The 13,304-nt window shown below is 36.5% G+C and overlaps 1 protein-coding gene across 1 annotated transcript; it reads right to left on the bottom strand.

The window, feature by feature from the left end:
- Positions 1 to 454: 454 nt before the first annotated feature.
- Positions 455 to 10,837, bottom strand: LOC113391551 (uncharacterized). The gene is made up of 4 exons (XM_026627544.2): positions 10,517 to 10,837; positions 6,093 to 6,231; positions 1,822 to 5,694; positions 455 to 1,350 (listed from the first exon to the last, which is right to left on the bottom strand). The coding sequence occupies exons 2-4, from the start codon at positions 6,213 to 6,215 to the stop codon at positions 460 to 462; spliced, it is 4,887 nt and encodes a 1,628-aa protein (XP_026483329.2). The 5' UTR covers positions 6,216 to 6,231; positions 10,517 to 10,837; the 3' UTR covers positions 455 to 459.
- Between the last annotated feature and the right edge of the window lie 2,467 nt (positions 10,838 to 13,304).

Genomic DNA, 13,304 nt, shown 5'->3' with positions numbered 1-13,304 from the left:
TTTTTTATCCGTTACTGGGACAATTTAAATATTGAAGAGAAGAATAGATCATGCGACAAATGAAGTAATTACGAAATAAAAATATAAATACATACATATTTAAAATAGAGTATTATTATATCTTAGACAAAACCTAAAGAGATTTAATTAAAAGGGCACTGAGTTGAATTATTTTACCAATTATTCTACTATTGTAAACACAGTTTCATTGACCAAAATAATTTAGTATAAAATACGGAAGTTAAGAATCTTCTAGACTGGTACACTAATTCGGACAGTTAAAAATTAAGCATTACTAAGACTGTTTAGAGGGCAATGAAAGATTGTCACTAATAAAATTTTAGTAGAAAAAATTAAAAAAGTACTCAAACAAAATTTACACTAAAAACTAATTTTTGGAAAAATATTTAAAAAAAAAAATACATAATTAATCACAAGACTGGTTAGTTACCGCTTTAGCTATAAATCGGGCAAGCAAGCGTGTTCGAACAAACACAATACTTTATGTATTAGTTCATACTGCTCCGAGTTTTGTACCATCCCACCTCTATTCAAACGCATATTACAAACAATACTCAATACATCTACTTTCTGTTCGTTTGTCAACTGCTTTATACCATTAAGGATTGCAATCAAACACCCTGTCCTGCCAATACCCGCAGAACAGTGAATTATCGTTGGTGGTGAATGATTTTCAACAGTAAAGTTCAATGGTGACGTCACACAAACTTTGACAGGACACGCTATGCTCTGCGACTCCAACGGAGGGAACACGAACTTAGAACCGGGCTTAGGACTATCACTGCATTTACACTGTTCGTCTTTCTCGTCTTTACACTCACTGAAATCGTAGCACTCTTCTCTTAAAATATCCAAACTCAAATTTAACAAAGCGTTTACATCCTTCGGACACTTATGATCTGCCCAATTGTGGAACCAATAATGATACACTGTGACACTAGCATCACTAACACCACTTGAATTCACATATGTCATATCCAATTTCCTTATAGTGTAACCAGATTTTTTTATCTTCCCAATATTCTTGATTTTAAACGTGTTCTTCGGCATATCATCATCGAAGAAGAAGCAGACTTCCGAGCAATCAGGACTCGATATTGTTACTTCTTCATCGATCTCCAGCGGGAAATATTTTTCACATTTCTGTCTGTTGTTCTCTATGAAGTTTGTTAGCATGACTATCTTCTGAACGTATTCGGTGGTGGTACCAGGGGGACGTTGCGAGAGGAATTCGGCGTTGTTCTGCCGAACCATTAACCAGAAATCGTATAATGTGTTCGGAAGCGGCCCTTGAGTCGCTATGTAGCTGTTCTTGGTGTATTCATGCCCCTGAAATGATTAAAATTGGTATTTTTACATTCTAAATTCAATTACATCAACCGCCTTACTCATAAAATTTGCTTAGAGCTTGTAAACACTGATTTCTCTCTTTCTGTAATCATTAGTTTGACATTCGAAAGAAGACAGCATTATTTAAGTCACTCGTCTAAACAACATTTTTAGGAAAACACAATCCACAAAAATAAACGTTTAACAAATTATTCATTATTCTCATCTTAAACTGAGATCTTATAAGAATATAATATCATATTTCATATTGAATGTTATATATATTTGTATTCAAGAATAAAAGTTCAGAGACAAAGGAAGCTCGATAAGGTGAAGCTTTGATTATATATTTTTAACAATCGCCCACTTTTCTACCCATTATAAATATAACATAACTTAGCTTAAAAACGAAACGAATGGTCTTTTTGGTGTTTAGACAGAAGAAATCATATATCTAACTATTCCCCTCACCTTTATGTAATTGGCATTTATATATCCCTCGCAGTTATCACCGTCCGCTCGAAGAATGAATCTAGAATGTTCGTTAGGTAGGATCGTCTTATACCTATTCTTCGTATGGGACCCTGACACTATTGGCTTCTCCTGAAAATTCGTCGGCATATCCCAAAACTCTTGGTGTAAGTTTCGCAATAACATTTTCTGGTATTCAGAACATGGTTGCGATGCGACCGTCTCCGGCAGAGCCATCTGTGGGTTCTCAGACGCTAAATCGATATCCACGCGACCTGAACAACAGTGTTGGCCATCATTTTTGCTCAAGCATTTAAATTTGGAATACCCATTTTGGAAGACATTGTTCAGGTCTTTTAACTGTTGTCTCGTCAGAACACTCGAAGCGTTCTGCAAGTGTTGCATATTGGCTAAATACAGTCTGAAATCTTCGGACGTACTTTGAGGGCTCAGGGGTTTCGTTGTAATATTTCGGACGAAACCGGGTTGGAAGTTTGGGTCCTCTTGGCGACCGAATGCGTATATAATCTCATTTTCTTGATCACCACAAACGTAGGTTAGGTTCTGGGGATATTCTTGGTCACCATATGACGCCGACCACAAATTGTCGTGTGATCCAAAACCCTTTTCCGTTGACCGGAACCTTGTTCTATTTTTATAAGATTTCGGTATTAAATTTTCTGTACTCAACGACTTCCTGTGTTTGTCCCTGTGCGGTAACTCTTTAAGATTTGCGTCAATTAATGTCTCGTCTATTTCCAAATCTCTGGGCTCTTGAGGTTGGATGTTGAGAGTTAGGGAGGTATTTGAACTTCTTCTTTCCAAGATTCCTTTTCTTGGTTCAGCATTATCAATACTATGGTTGCTGTTATAGCGGCTTAGATTACACGTAGAGCCGTTAAGATTATAATTTGATATGCTTAAACCACGATTAGTTGATAGTTGAGGATTCGAAGTGTTAATATTCAGAGTAAGAGACGTATTAGAGCTTCTCCTCTCCAATAAACCCTTTTTTTGGCCAAGTTTAGCTTCCTTGTTCAGAGAACTGTTACTCGAATGTCGACTAAGGTTATTTGAAGATAATATATTTAAGGTAAGACTATTGTTTGAGCCTCGACGTTGTAACAGACAATTTTTAGAAACTTCGCCAGACAAATTCGTATTAGACGAACATATCACTCTCGTGGTTGGCGTTAAATGTTCACTAGGGTTGATGGAGGCGCTCGAATCTCGCCTTTCTAGAGAAAACTTCTTTTGTCTACTGTCGTTATTTAAACTAAAATTCGATATACTCGTTCTAACTGTCGCTAAATTATGACACGAAGCTCCCGCGCTACTGAGAGAACAATTCGAGCCCTGAAGACTGTGCGTACTTAGCATTAAACTTTGATTAGAATTGCGTCTATGTAATTTCTTAACTAGTTTCTCGTCTTCCGCACTCGGTTCGAAATCATCAGACGGTACACCCTCGGGAAGGGTTTTCAAATTTGTACTTGAAACGCTTAAATTTTGTTTATAATTTAATAGATTAGAACCTAGAGTTTGGCCCGAATCCAAGTGGAAACCAGGTCTATTATCGACGGTTGACACATTTATTTCCGGGGCATTATCTGTCATATTCTCGTCAAACGAACCCATTGTGCGGGAGCCCATTCTAGATGTACCAGGTTGATATAGCATGAGGCTCGCATGGTTTTCCCTTAGAAATATACCACTATCCTGCCCCTTCATAAACAACCTGCGCTGGTCGGCGTTAGTTTGTATGGAGTTATATCCAACTTTACCACCCGACAAATCGTGTTTTACGTTCTTTTGAGCAAGTATACGTTTTAACTGACGTTTAGGAGTATTGGGAACTGAAATAGAATTTTGAGGAACTTCCAAAGTCTTCTTCTGAGGTAGAGAAAGATTAACGGTTTCGGAAGAATCCAATGATGTCGCTTTGACTTTTAATGTTGGCGTTTTTACCTTCTTCTCTTCAGCATTTGTGTAGAGCTTCTCGAATTCCAACAGCTCCTTTTCCAGATCGCTATCGCGTTTCGACAAATCGATTGTTAAGTTTCGCAAATTCTTGCCTTTTCGTTTCGTTTGAGTTTCAGCGGATGTCGTTGCACCTTCCTCGGATGTAACGGTTATTTCGAATTCCTTGGGCGAAAACCTGGGCATATCTAAGAAAGACTGAGTGTCACAACTTTGACGGAGACATTTCTTCTGCTTGCGATCAGGTGACTTCGGGTCACTTTCGACTTTTTCTTTCTGTTCGACATCAAACTTAAATACTGGTCGTTCTTTCGAAGGTGACTTCTGATACCGCTCTATACTTTCACAGGACGCACTCCCTTCTTGATTTTTGTACGCTTCGTTCATCTGATCTTTCATCTGTTTGGCTATTGGTAAACCTAAATTCTGTTCGATTATTTTTGCATTATCGGAATCTAGAGATATCGATTTTAATCTCTGTCGTCTCACTTGCGCTGAATTCGAAATCGGAGTTAGTTCGTGTTTCTCACTAGCCGTTTTATCAACTTGCAAAGATTCTATTTTGGCACAGCAATCTACTACATCTCTGTCTGTTGTTTCCATTTTAGTTCCAGCATCAGCCGTTTCCTTGATATCGTCGCATTTGGAAATATTCACCTCTACGCTTCTATAGTTCGTATCACAACTATTGTGCCTTCTGTACTTTTTAATGTCAGCCTTATCAGCTGGTGGTGTAAATATTTCTCTTTCTATCGAATTCCTTCCTCCATACCGTTTCGGTCTTGGTGACACTCTCGCTGCATTCTCTTCTGTTGCAGTGACGTGTTCGAATGTGAAGTAATTTTCTTTATTATAACTATGAACCTTAGGGCTAGGTCGAGCACTTAAAACTCTAGGCGAGCTGGGTTTTTCTATACCATTTGTACGGTTTCTGTGGTCACCTAACGCACGTTGCGACTGAGGAACTTCTGCATCGCGAGGCGTTTCGGGGAAGAATTTCGGTGACCTCACACTATCATAATAAACAGACTTTGGGGAGGGTTCCGCGAAAAATAAGGGCGATACCATTTCGGGTGGTGTGAAAAAACGCGGAGAGGCAATGGTATCAGCTAAAATTTTCGGAGAAAAATCGAATTTAGTTCCTGAGGTCTTCTCCTTAGCTGAACTACACTCGAGTATACGAGGAGAACTTTGCATTTCTAACCTCTCCTGTTGGCCGTCTGGCAGAGGGCTCTCATTAACACTACACATATTGAGCCTCGTGCTCACTGATCGAAATCTACGCAAATTTGTCGGAGACAGCTCTTTCTTGCTCTCGTGCGGCGAAGAGGGCGGTCGTTCTCCCATTTCTCTAGATTTATCGCTGTCTTCGCTCAACTTACGCACAGATTCGCTGTCAAATCCAAAAACTTCCGTGTCTTCTGATTTCGCACTACTCACAAAGGGTGATTTCTCGTCTTTTTCCAACGACGGAGATCTTGTGGCGCTGTACTTCTTCGCCCGCGATTCCCTCTGCTGATCGACCATGAGATCCGAGTTCACTATATGGGCAAACGGTCTCGCAATCGCCGAATACTTGTAATCGAAGGGGCGTTTATGAAGCCACTGCTCCGGCAAGGGTAACTTCGGTATTCCACGATATTCTAATGGTGGTTGCCGAGGACCTTGAGAGCTCGAGGGTTGGGGTGAGTCAGATTGCTGAGGAATAGTATTTTGTGTGCAGTTTTGTACGATAAGTATGTGAGGCGGTTGCTGTGAATCACGTGGCGGTCGTTGGGAGTTGACGGGGGGTTCAGGCGCGGGCGCAGCGGCCAGCGCGACGCGAGCGCGTGTGGGTTCCGGCGGAGTCCCAGCACGTGTCACGCGTGCCGCTCCATTACACACTATGTGCACCTAGAATTATAAATATATTGCGTTATTTTATTAGATATTCAACAAATGTATACCATTACAAATTACATATTCGTTTTTTTTAATATACCTTGAGAATAATATTGCTTGTTGAATAATAAACTTAACTTTTTCAAGTTAATATGCTCCAGTTAGTGGGATATGGCAGGTGCCATCCACTCATCAGATTTTCTACCGCCAAACAGCAGTACTCAGTGAGTGAGCCAGTAACTACAGGCACAATGGAATTACAACATAGTTCCCAAGGTTGTTGGCGCATTGGCGATGTAAGGAATGGTTAATATTTCTTACAACGCCACTGTCTATTTGCTCGGCGCCTACTTATTTCATTATCTTTATAAAATATCGTCGAGGGTATATAAATAAAAAAGTGCCAGTACCTGGGTGACTGTCGTTTGGGGCACGGGCGAGGGCGCTCGCTTGGCGCGGCGGCAGAGCGCGAGCAGCGCCAGCAGCGCGGCCGCCAGCGCGCCGCACCACCACCCCGCCTGCGCGCCCCACATGCCACCACCCTCACATCTACAAATTCAATTGAATGGTATTTAGTGCAATAGTAATTGATTACTATTATGTCCTATTTCGGTCACAACCGCTATTTTTAAAAGAAAATTATCCAACTACGCAGTATATGTGTATTATAGGCTTAAATTGTATTACATTAAGTCACGAGGAAGGAAGAATGAGTTTAGTTTCTGAATGTTTTTTTTTTCCTATATAACATTCAATTGAACATACTTATATTTTTCCTTAAGCCATTATGTTATTTATAAGTTCATATTTATAAATAAACAAATACTCAATGTAGCAAAATCGAAATATACTTTATTCAAGTTGGCTTTCACAAGCACTTTTGAAACATTTTACAAACTATAGCAAGTGAAGCTAATACCAGTTCGGAATGTAGATTCTACTGAGAAGAACCGGCAACAAACTCAGTACTTATTCAACATTTAAAAATGCCATTCTCATAATGTTACTAAAAAAAATACTAAATTGTCCATGGTGACTGAATAGTATAATTATAGTAGCGGCACGCTATGATGGCCGTTTTGACGTTTGCCCGCTCATGAAGTTTCGTATTTAATAAATAATTACATCAAAGGAGCAAATTGTTGTTCTTTATTGTCAATAGTGACGTGCAGTTAGTTATAAAATTTATCGAATGTGATTTCTAAACTACAAATATTAGGGTACCGCGAAGATAACTTTTTTATTTATTTTTTTGCGTAAACGTGTACGTCACACTCTCACAGTCGACCTCGTAGTCGGTGTTATATTTGTGTTGACAGTAAATATTTTATATTTTATTTTTTATATTTTGATAGTAAATGTTTTTGGTTTCTTTTTTTGTATCAATTTATTTCTTGTATGTAATGTGTTTATAAAGTTATTCATTCTAATTCCAATTTTTGATTTAAATTGATTTCGTTCGAATATATTACTTAAACTTATTTTATATTTTTTTTATTAAACCTTTTTAATCAGATACTACTTGCAACAAAAACTTGAATTAAATTACTTGCAAAAAAACAAAGATTTGAATATATTATATCGATAATAAATTTACATTTCACATCACTTTTTTAATGTGTCAAAACGGCCATCGTATCTTGCCGCTAGTATAGATTTAAAAAAGTGATACAAATTCTTAAAAAATATTTTTAAAGCAATTTTATCAAGTCAACGGTCAAATTAGGCAAGTACAAGTTGGGGTACATGTCAGTCACCTCCTCGTGGTGTACCCTGGGCAACGGGGCCGGCTTGAGCTTGCTCGTCGGCCACGGCTAAGACTGGCGGGAGGGAAGCCGCGGGGCCGCTCCTGGTACGTCCCTGATCGGCGTCAGGGCGGACCATGTGAGTGGCCTCGTTGGCTAGGAGGGAGTGGGAGGGCTCGCTACTCGAGCCTCCCAGGTGTTTTACACCGGCGGTCAGCGGCGGAGCCTACCATCTTATCCGCCGCAGGGCGTCAGCTTCGTTGACGCCCAGCCTCCAGTGGCGGACTCGGGGGAGTTCGTCACATTCACACGTGGAGGATGAGGGGGAAGGCGCGCACTAGGCGCGCTTTCCATGTATATTCAGCCGCCTTACGGCGGCTGCCGCTGGTGGGGTCGCGGTTGCATGCCCTTGGCGATCCCGTTGCCTCACCACTCGGCGGCATGGTGGAAACCCGAGGATGGTTTTAGTGGGTAGGACAGGGCATTAGCATCAGCGTGCCCTGGCACGGGGCATTAGGCCCCGGTTGAGTCCCACATACCCGTCCCGGTCCCCCGACCGGGCGGCATGCGTAAATGCATTTCCTCCTCGTTAAACAAAAAAAAAAAAAAGGCAAGTACAAGTTAGTACTTGTAGTCACCAATAAAGGATATTAATTGATTGAATGAGTATAAATTGGTACAAAATGAACACCTGGATAAGGAGAGTTACTGATGTGTTTCTGGCCCTTATCTTTGTATTATACTAAGTCTTATGATCATTCTGATTGTTTTTTTTTTTAAATATTTTGCCAAAAGAAAGTATGAATAACATTAAATGTTATATTATTTCTCTTTTAAGTGGATATTATTTATAAATTTAAGCTACAATGTGACAATAATGCTAATGAACAGTTACAATTGTGTTATTGTTAATGGGGAAAGATTATTTACGATTATTTACATAAAATTATTCAGTTGTAACACAGGGGAACAAATATTTTTATTTCTGCATGCTATGTTTTTCATTCATGTTAGATGCGTTGTGATTATGACGGACTCAGCGTATTTTTATTGAATTGACTAGATTTTATGATGAATTCAAAATTATATTGTTTAATATTCTAAACATGTAATAATTTTTATGCAACATATACTGTGATATGAAATATTTATTTATTTATTTATGATACAAAACTGTATACATATTATTACAGGACATGGTTGTCCTAATTCGATACTACAGCACATTTAGTGTCTACGTTATATATGATACAGTCCAAGTGACTATAGTTGTGAGTTCACTCAGGCTACAACAAAACATATCTACCCTATCAGCTATATATATACACATATTCAACATCAGCTGAAATTTAAACATATATGTTGTTCGTTATGAGTGCTCATATATCAATTGGTTAATTTATTGGTATTTAATTTTGATAAACTTCATAATTTCATCAAAGTATGAGTTTTTTATGCAAATACTATTTTAATAATTACAATCATGTCTGATCCAAAAATATCATTTATTTCAATGAACTTTAGCAGTAGCACATATTTATTAACTTGGATTATCAATCAGCCATTCTCTATTTGATTTAAAGGAGCACTTTGTTGTTTCAAACAATTTAAAACAAAAAGTATTTTTAATGTCATATTACTCTGCAATGCCCAGATAATATTTTAACCTATACTCTAATTCCGACCATAACAGGAAAAAGACAAATAAACAACATTTGACAGCAAATTGACACAATATCATTGGTCAAGAGGTTGATTAATCTATGATATTCACTACGGATTTGTGAAAGAACAATTAAAGTAGAAATAAGTAGTTAATTGTTAAATTGTTAATAGTGTTGTATTATAAATAAATATATTAATAATATACTCTTAGTAGAACACAATATAGCTGAGTTACTAGTAAATTGCAAGAAATAGGTAAATCTAAGGTTTGTTTATCTTTTTATCTACTTCCATTGGAATAGGCTATATGGGAACCAAATATGCCAATATATATAATAATGATAGAAAATGCTATTTAGAATTAAAAATAATTACCACTTTGACAATGATTAACAAAAAACTGTTATGCTTTTTGAAATATAAACTGTTTTAATTACTATTCATGCACTATAAACATTTATAGAATGAAAAATATGTACCAGAGATTATATCAGAAATAAGAATTGATTTCACATTATTTACCCAGCAAGACTGATAATTGTTTTGATTAAAGCACAAATAAATACTTGTGAAGATAAAAAAGCAAATATCTTTAACAAATAACTTACTTTTGATTTAAAGTGATGATATAAGCAAATCCAATTAAATGAATTTCTTTCTTTAACATTTGCACACTATACTTAAAACATTGCACTATTAATATTAGATTATTCATTTATAATAAAAAAACTGAACTTAAGGATGACATTTAGCAACTATGACCAATGTATTAATACATGGTTTTGCAAGTGTGATGCTACCAAGAGTTGAGTCATCGGGTAGTGGAAGAGGATGGCTCATGACTATCTCATCAACTGCCTACAACTTTTGACATTTGTTATCATTATTGCTACAAAAATATCTTGATGACATAGCTGATTAACACCACATTCATAAGTATTTTTTAAGTATATTATATTTTCAGAAATAATTTGACATTAATAATTAATTTTATTAAATTTGTTGTGTAAAAAAATATATCGATATATTTTTCCCGCGGAATTTCTTTATTATTTTTTTATTTTTATAATGAGTACGGAACGCAAACGATACGACAGTTCATTATACGAATATCTTGTTGTGTAAAATGCAATCTATTTGTGGTTCTGACATCGTCGTGCGATGATATTCAGTTATCGTCTTGTCAATATATATGAATAGTGTCCCAGCGATACAACTATCTGCTGTGTATTATCAAGGCCTATTCATTGTTTCAATAATATATCGTGTGTGTACGATGTCTCTTGAGATTATTTATAATGTTTTGAATTAATTAAGCATGATATGAATATACATATGCATCGAATTGTTTTATGTACCAGTTGTAATCAATGTTTTATGGGTTAAATAGTATTTTTTACGAAAATATATATCAAAATACTTACTGTGCATCAGACCCGAGTGTACAATTGGTAGGTTCCGTCGTCCACCGTGTAACGAATATCTTGATATTATGAAATAACACAAAAACACAAGCACTCAATCACGTCACATACACTGGATATATAAATTTCGCTTCGTTTTCGATAAAAATCACACGTTTTCGAAGACACTCGCCCAATAAGTTTTGACGTTACGTGAGTCGGCCATTTTTCTTAAAACCCTGGCTTAATGTTGCGACTTATTAAAATCGAATTTCCCCTCATTAATATATAATTTATTTAAAATATCTTTATATCTCGTTATTTTTTCATGATATTTATAATAGTCCATTGACTTGAAATTACACAATATTATTATAACTGAAATTATAACTCTACACTTGCTAAATTTAATATTAGTAATTTTCTAATAACTTAAACGCGATTTTTAAAACAGTTGGCTTAAAAAAAATAAAAATCAACAATGCTGACTGCGAAAAATTTCCCGAGTATTAATGAAAATTTTCCTACCCCGACCAACGTGGCGCGATTTCATTCAAACCCTGAAGTGCACATGCGCTCGTGAACAAAAGTGTGCCACTGGGGCATCGACGTCCCTCTGTTGCGAGTAGGTCATCCTTCACACAGCTACCTATAATTGTTACTATGTAGGTCGCGGTCTGATGAACTAGATTAATATTAGTTGGTAATCTTTATTTGTGATTCCTTCATAAATTCTTATACATTATACTTGAAATACGTCTATATTTTACACATAAATGTCATTGTACCTGTAAAACCCCCTGTTCCTATTAAATTTACTGCTAAATAGGTTTTATTTAAGTTTGTTGCTTATTGCGAGATGATAAGGCAAAAAGGAGATGTAATTACCGAGACTTACGTGACTTTGTAGTTAAACACAAAAAGGATCAGTATTTTTTAGATTAAAAATAAGAAAGCTTATGGTTATGCCATTGTCTTTGAATTATATGATTTTGTAATCATAATAGCTCGCCTCGTTTAACTAGTTTGGGGTGCGTGTTCGTCACTTCCTCATGATGCACCCTGGATATGACTAATTTAATCCTAGAAATACTTGCTAACTAACGACTGAAACAACTGTGGTGCCATAATTGGTAGTGGTGATCACTTCTGGTACTTCTGGTTATTGGGTAGACCGTTTAAGCGAACCTAAGTCTTACCTTCGGGGAATTAGGAAAGAGGGCTTGATATTCTTCTACTGCTAGTCAAGATTCTTTCGTTATTCTTGTAAAAACCTACTTGTACAAAGTATATTTCAATTTTAATCTTGGTTAGGATGTCATAATCTGGAAGAGTGGTATGACCACGCATTATTGTATGTACTACCGATCTGGTGTGGGCAATACGAGTCTACTATCAGGGGCGGATTTAGGGGAGGGCAGCCGGAGCAATGTGGCGTCCACATAAGAGGGGCCCCCACAATAGAGATTCCGACGAGTTAACAAATATCCAGATATAATCAAATTATAATAATTTTACTAATTACTGTTTTAAAAGTTACCGATACAAGTGAATAAATTATAGGACACTGATTCAAATTAAAATATTCTAGTCAATTCATAATGTTATTATTAGGTTCTTCACGCCTCTAGAGCTTTAAATCTAGCTCTGTCCACTATAACCTGTTACCCTTAACTTCAAAAAAACGGAGTCATTAGTTCAGCGCCTGAACTCTTTTCTATTGTATATGATTTGATGTACAATGAGATTAGTGAGGGACTGACAACTGCACTCACTTGTATTTGCGCAAAAACTCGCACTTAAATATTTCATAACAATAGTGCCCATAGGACATCGTCATCATTTAGATAATATGAATATATTAGAATATCAGTTTTCCCTGCGGGAGCGGATCCAGTACCACTATCTATCCCGACCATATTCGGCCCCCAGTGTGGCCGAATCTCTGACTATTAAGAACTTCTGATGTGTGTTCTCAAGTGACTGACATGGCCAATATTCGCAGCGCATGTACGACCAATTCACTGCAAGTCAGCACCCCTCCGATTCCGACATTAAGTTGTTTAATATATGATAATTACACAGTCCTTGCAAAAAGCCCTACCACCAAGAGGTGGTACTGTTAACTGTAAGTAATAAAACCTATGGTTTTGATAAACGCAAACACTATAAACACAAGAAGTAAAGATAAACTAAAAGCACGAAGCGTTCGAATTCATAAAGTTGGTACATCCTTCCCCTGGTGGGGTGTAAGAATCTACTATATAACTCCGCAGTTCTTTTAAACCGAAATGATAAAAGAGTTATTATTCGTGAACGTTCATACAGGAGACATGAGTATACTTACATGTGATTATTACACATCCATTTTTTTTCACTGATGCAAAAGTGGTAGCTTTATAACAAAATAAAGTATATAAAAGGACCATCCAAAGTGCTTTTAAGAGCCTACTTGTATAAAATTAATTTTGTTTCTTTATTTTTTTAGTTTTCACTTTCGCATTTATAATATATGTAAGGATAATAGAATAGCAGATAATAAAACACATTTTTTTTTTATAAATTTATCGAAATGTATTTACCTATTTAACTTATTTTTAAGAAATACTTTGCGGATACAATAACATTAAAACAGTACAACTTACTAGTTCAGATCCAAGCATATTTTGTATCACAGCCTTTTTACAGCTTATTTCGACGAGCCAAATAATTCTCAAACATTTTTAAAATGGAAATTAAAAAATATTACTTTTAAAATACGCATATACACAAGCTGTTCGTAATTGAATGTAAATAAAGGTTAAATCTT

This window comes from Vanessa tameamea, chromosome 30 (assembly GCF_037043105.1).
Source record: "Vanessa tameamea isolate UH-Manoa-2023 chromosome 30, ilVanTame1 primary haplotype, whole genome shotgun sequence".
In the NCBI taxonomy this organism is placed as follows: domain Eukaryota; kingdom Metazoa; phylum Arthropoda; class Insecta; order Lepidoptera; family Nymphalidae; genus Vanessa; species Vanessa tameamea.
This window is presented reverse-complemented; position numbering and strand designations above follow the sequence as displayed.

Coding starts and splice junctions, on each gene's coding strand:
- LOC113391551 (XM_026627544.2), bottom strand. CDS start 6,215: ATGTGGGGCGCGCAGGCGGGGTGGTGGTGCGGCGCGCTGGCGGCCGCG. Junction 5,695..6,092: donor CCCAAACGACAGTCACCCAG/GTACTGGCACTT, acceptor TTATAATTCTAG/GTGCACATAGTGTGTAATGG. Junction 1,351..1,821: donor TAAATGCCAATTACATAAAG/GTGAGGGGAATA, acceptor TAATCATTTCAG/GGGCATGAATACACCAAGAA.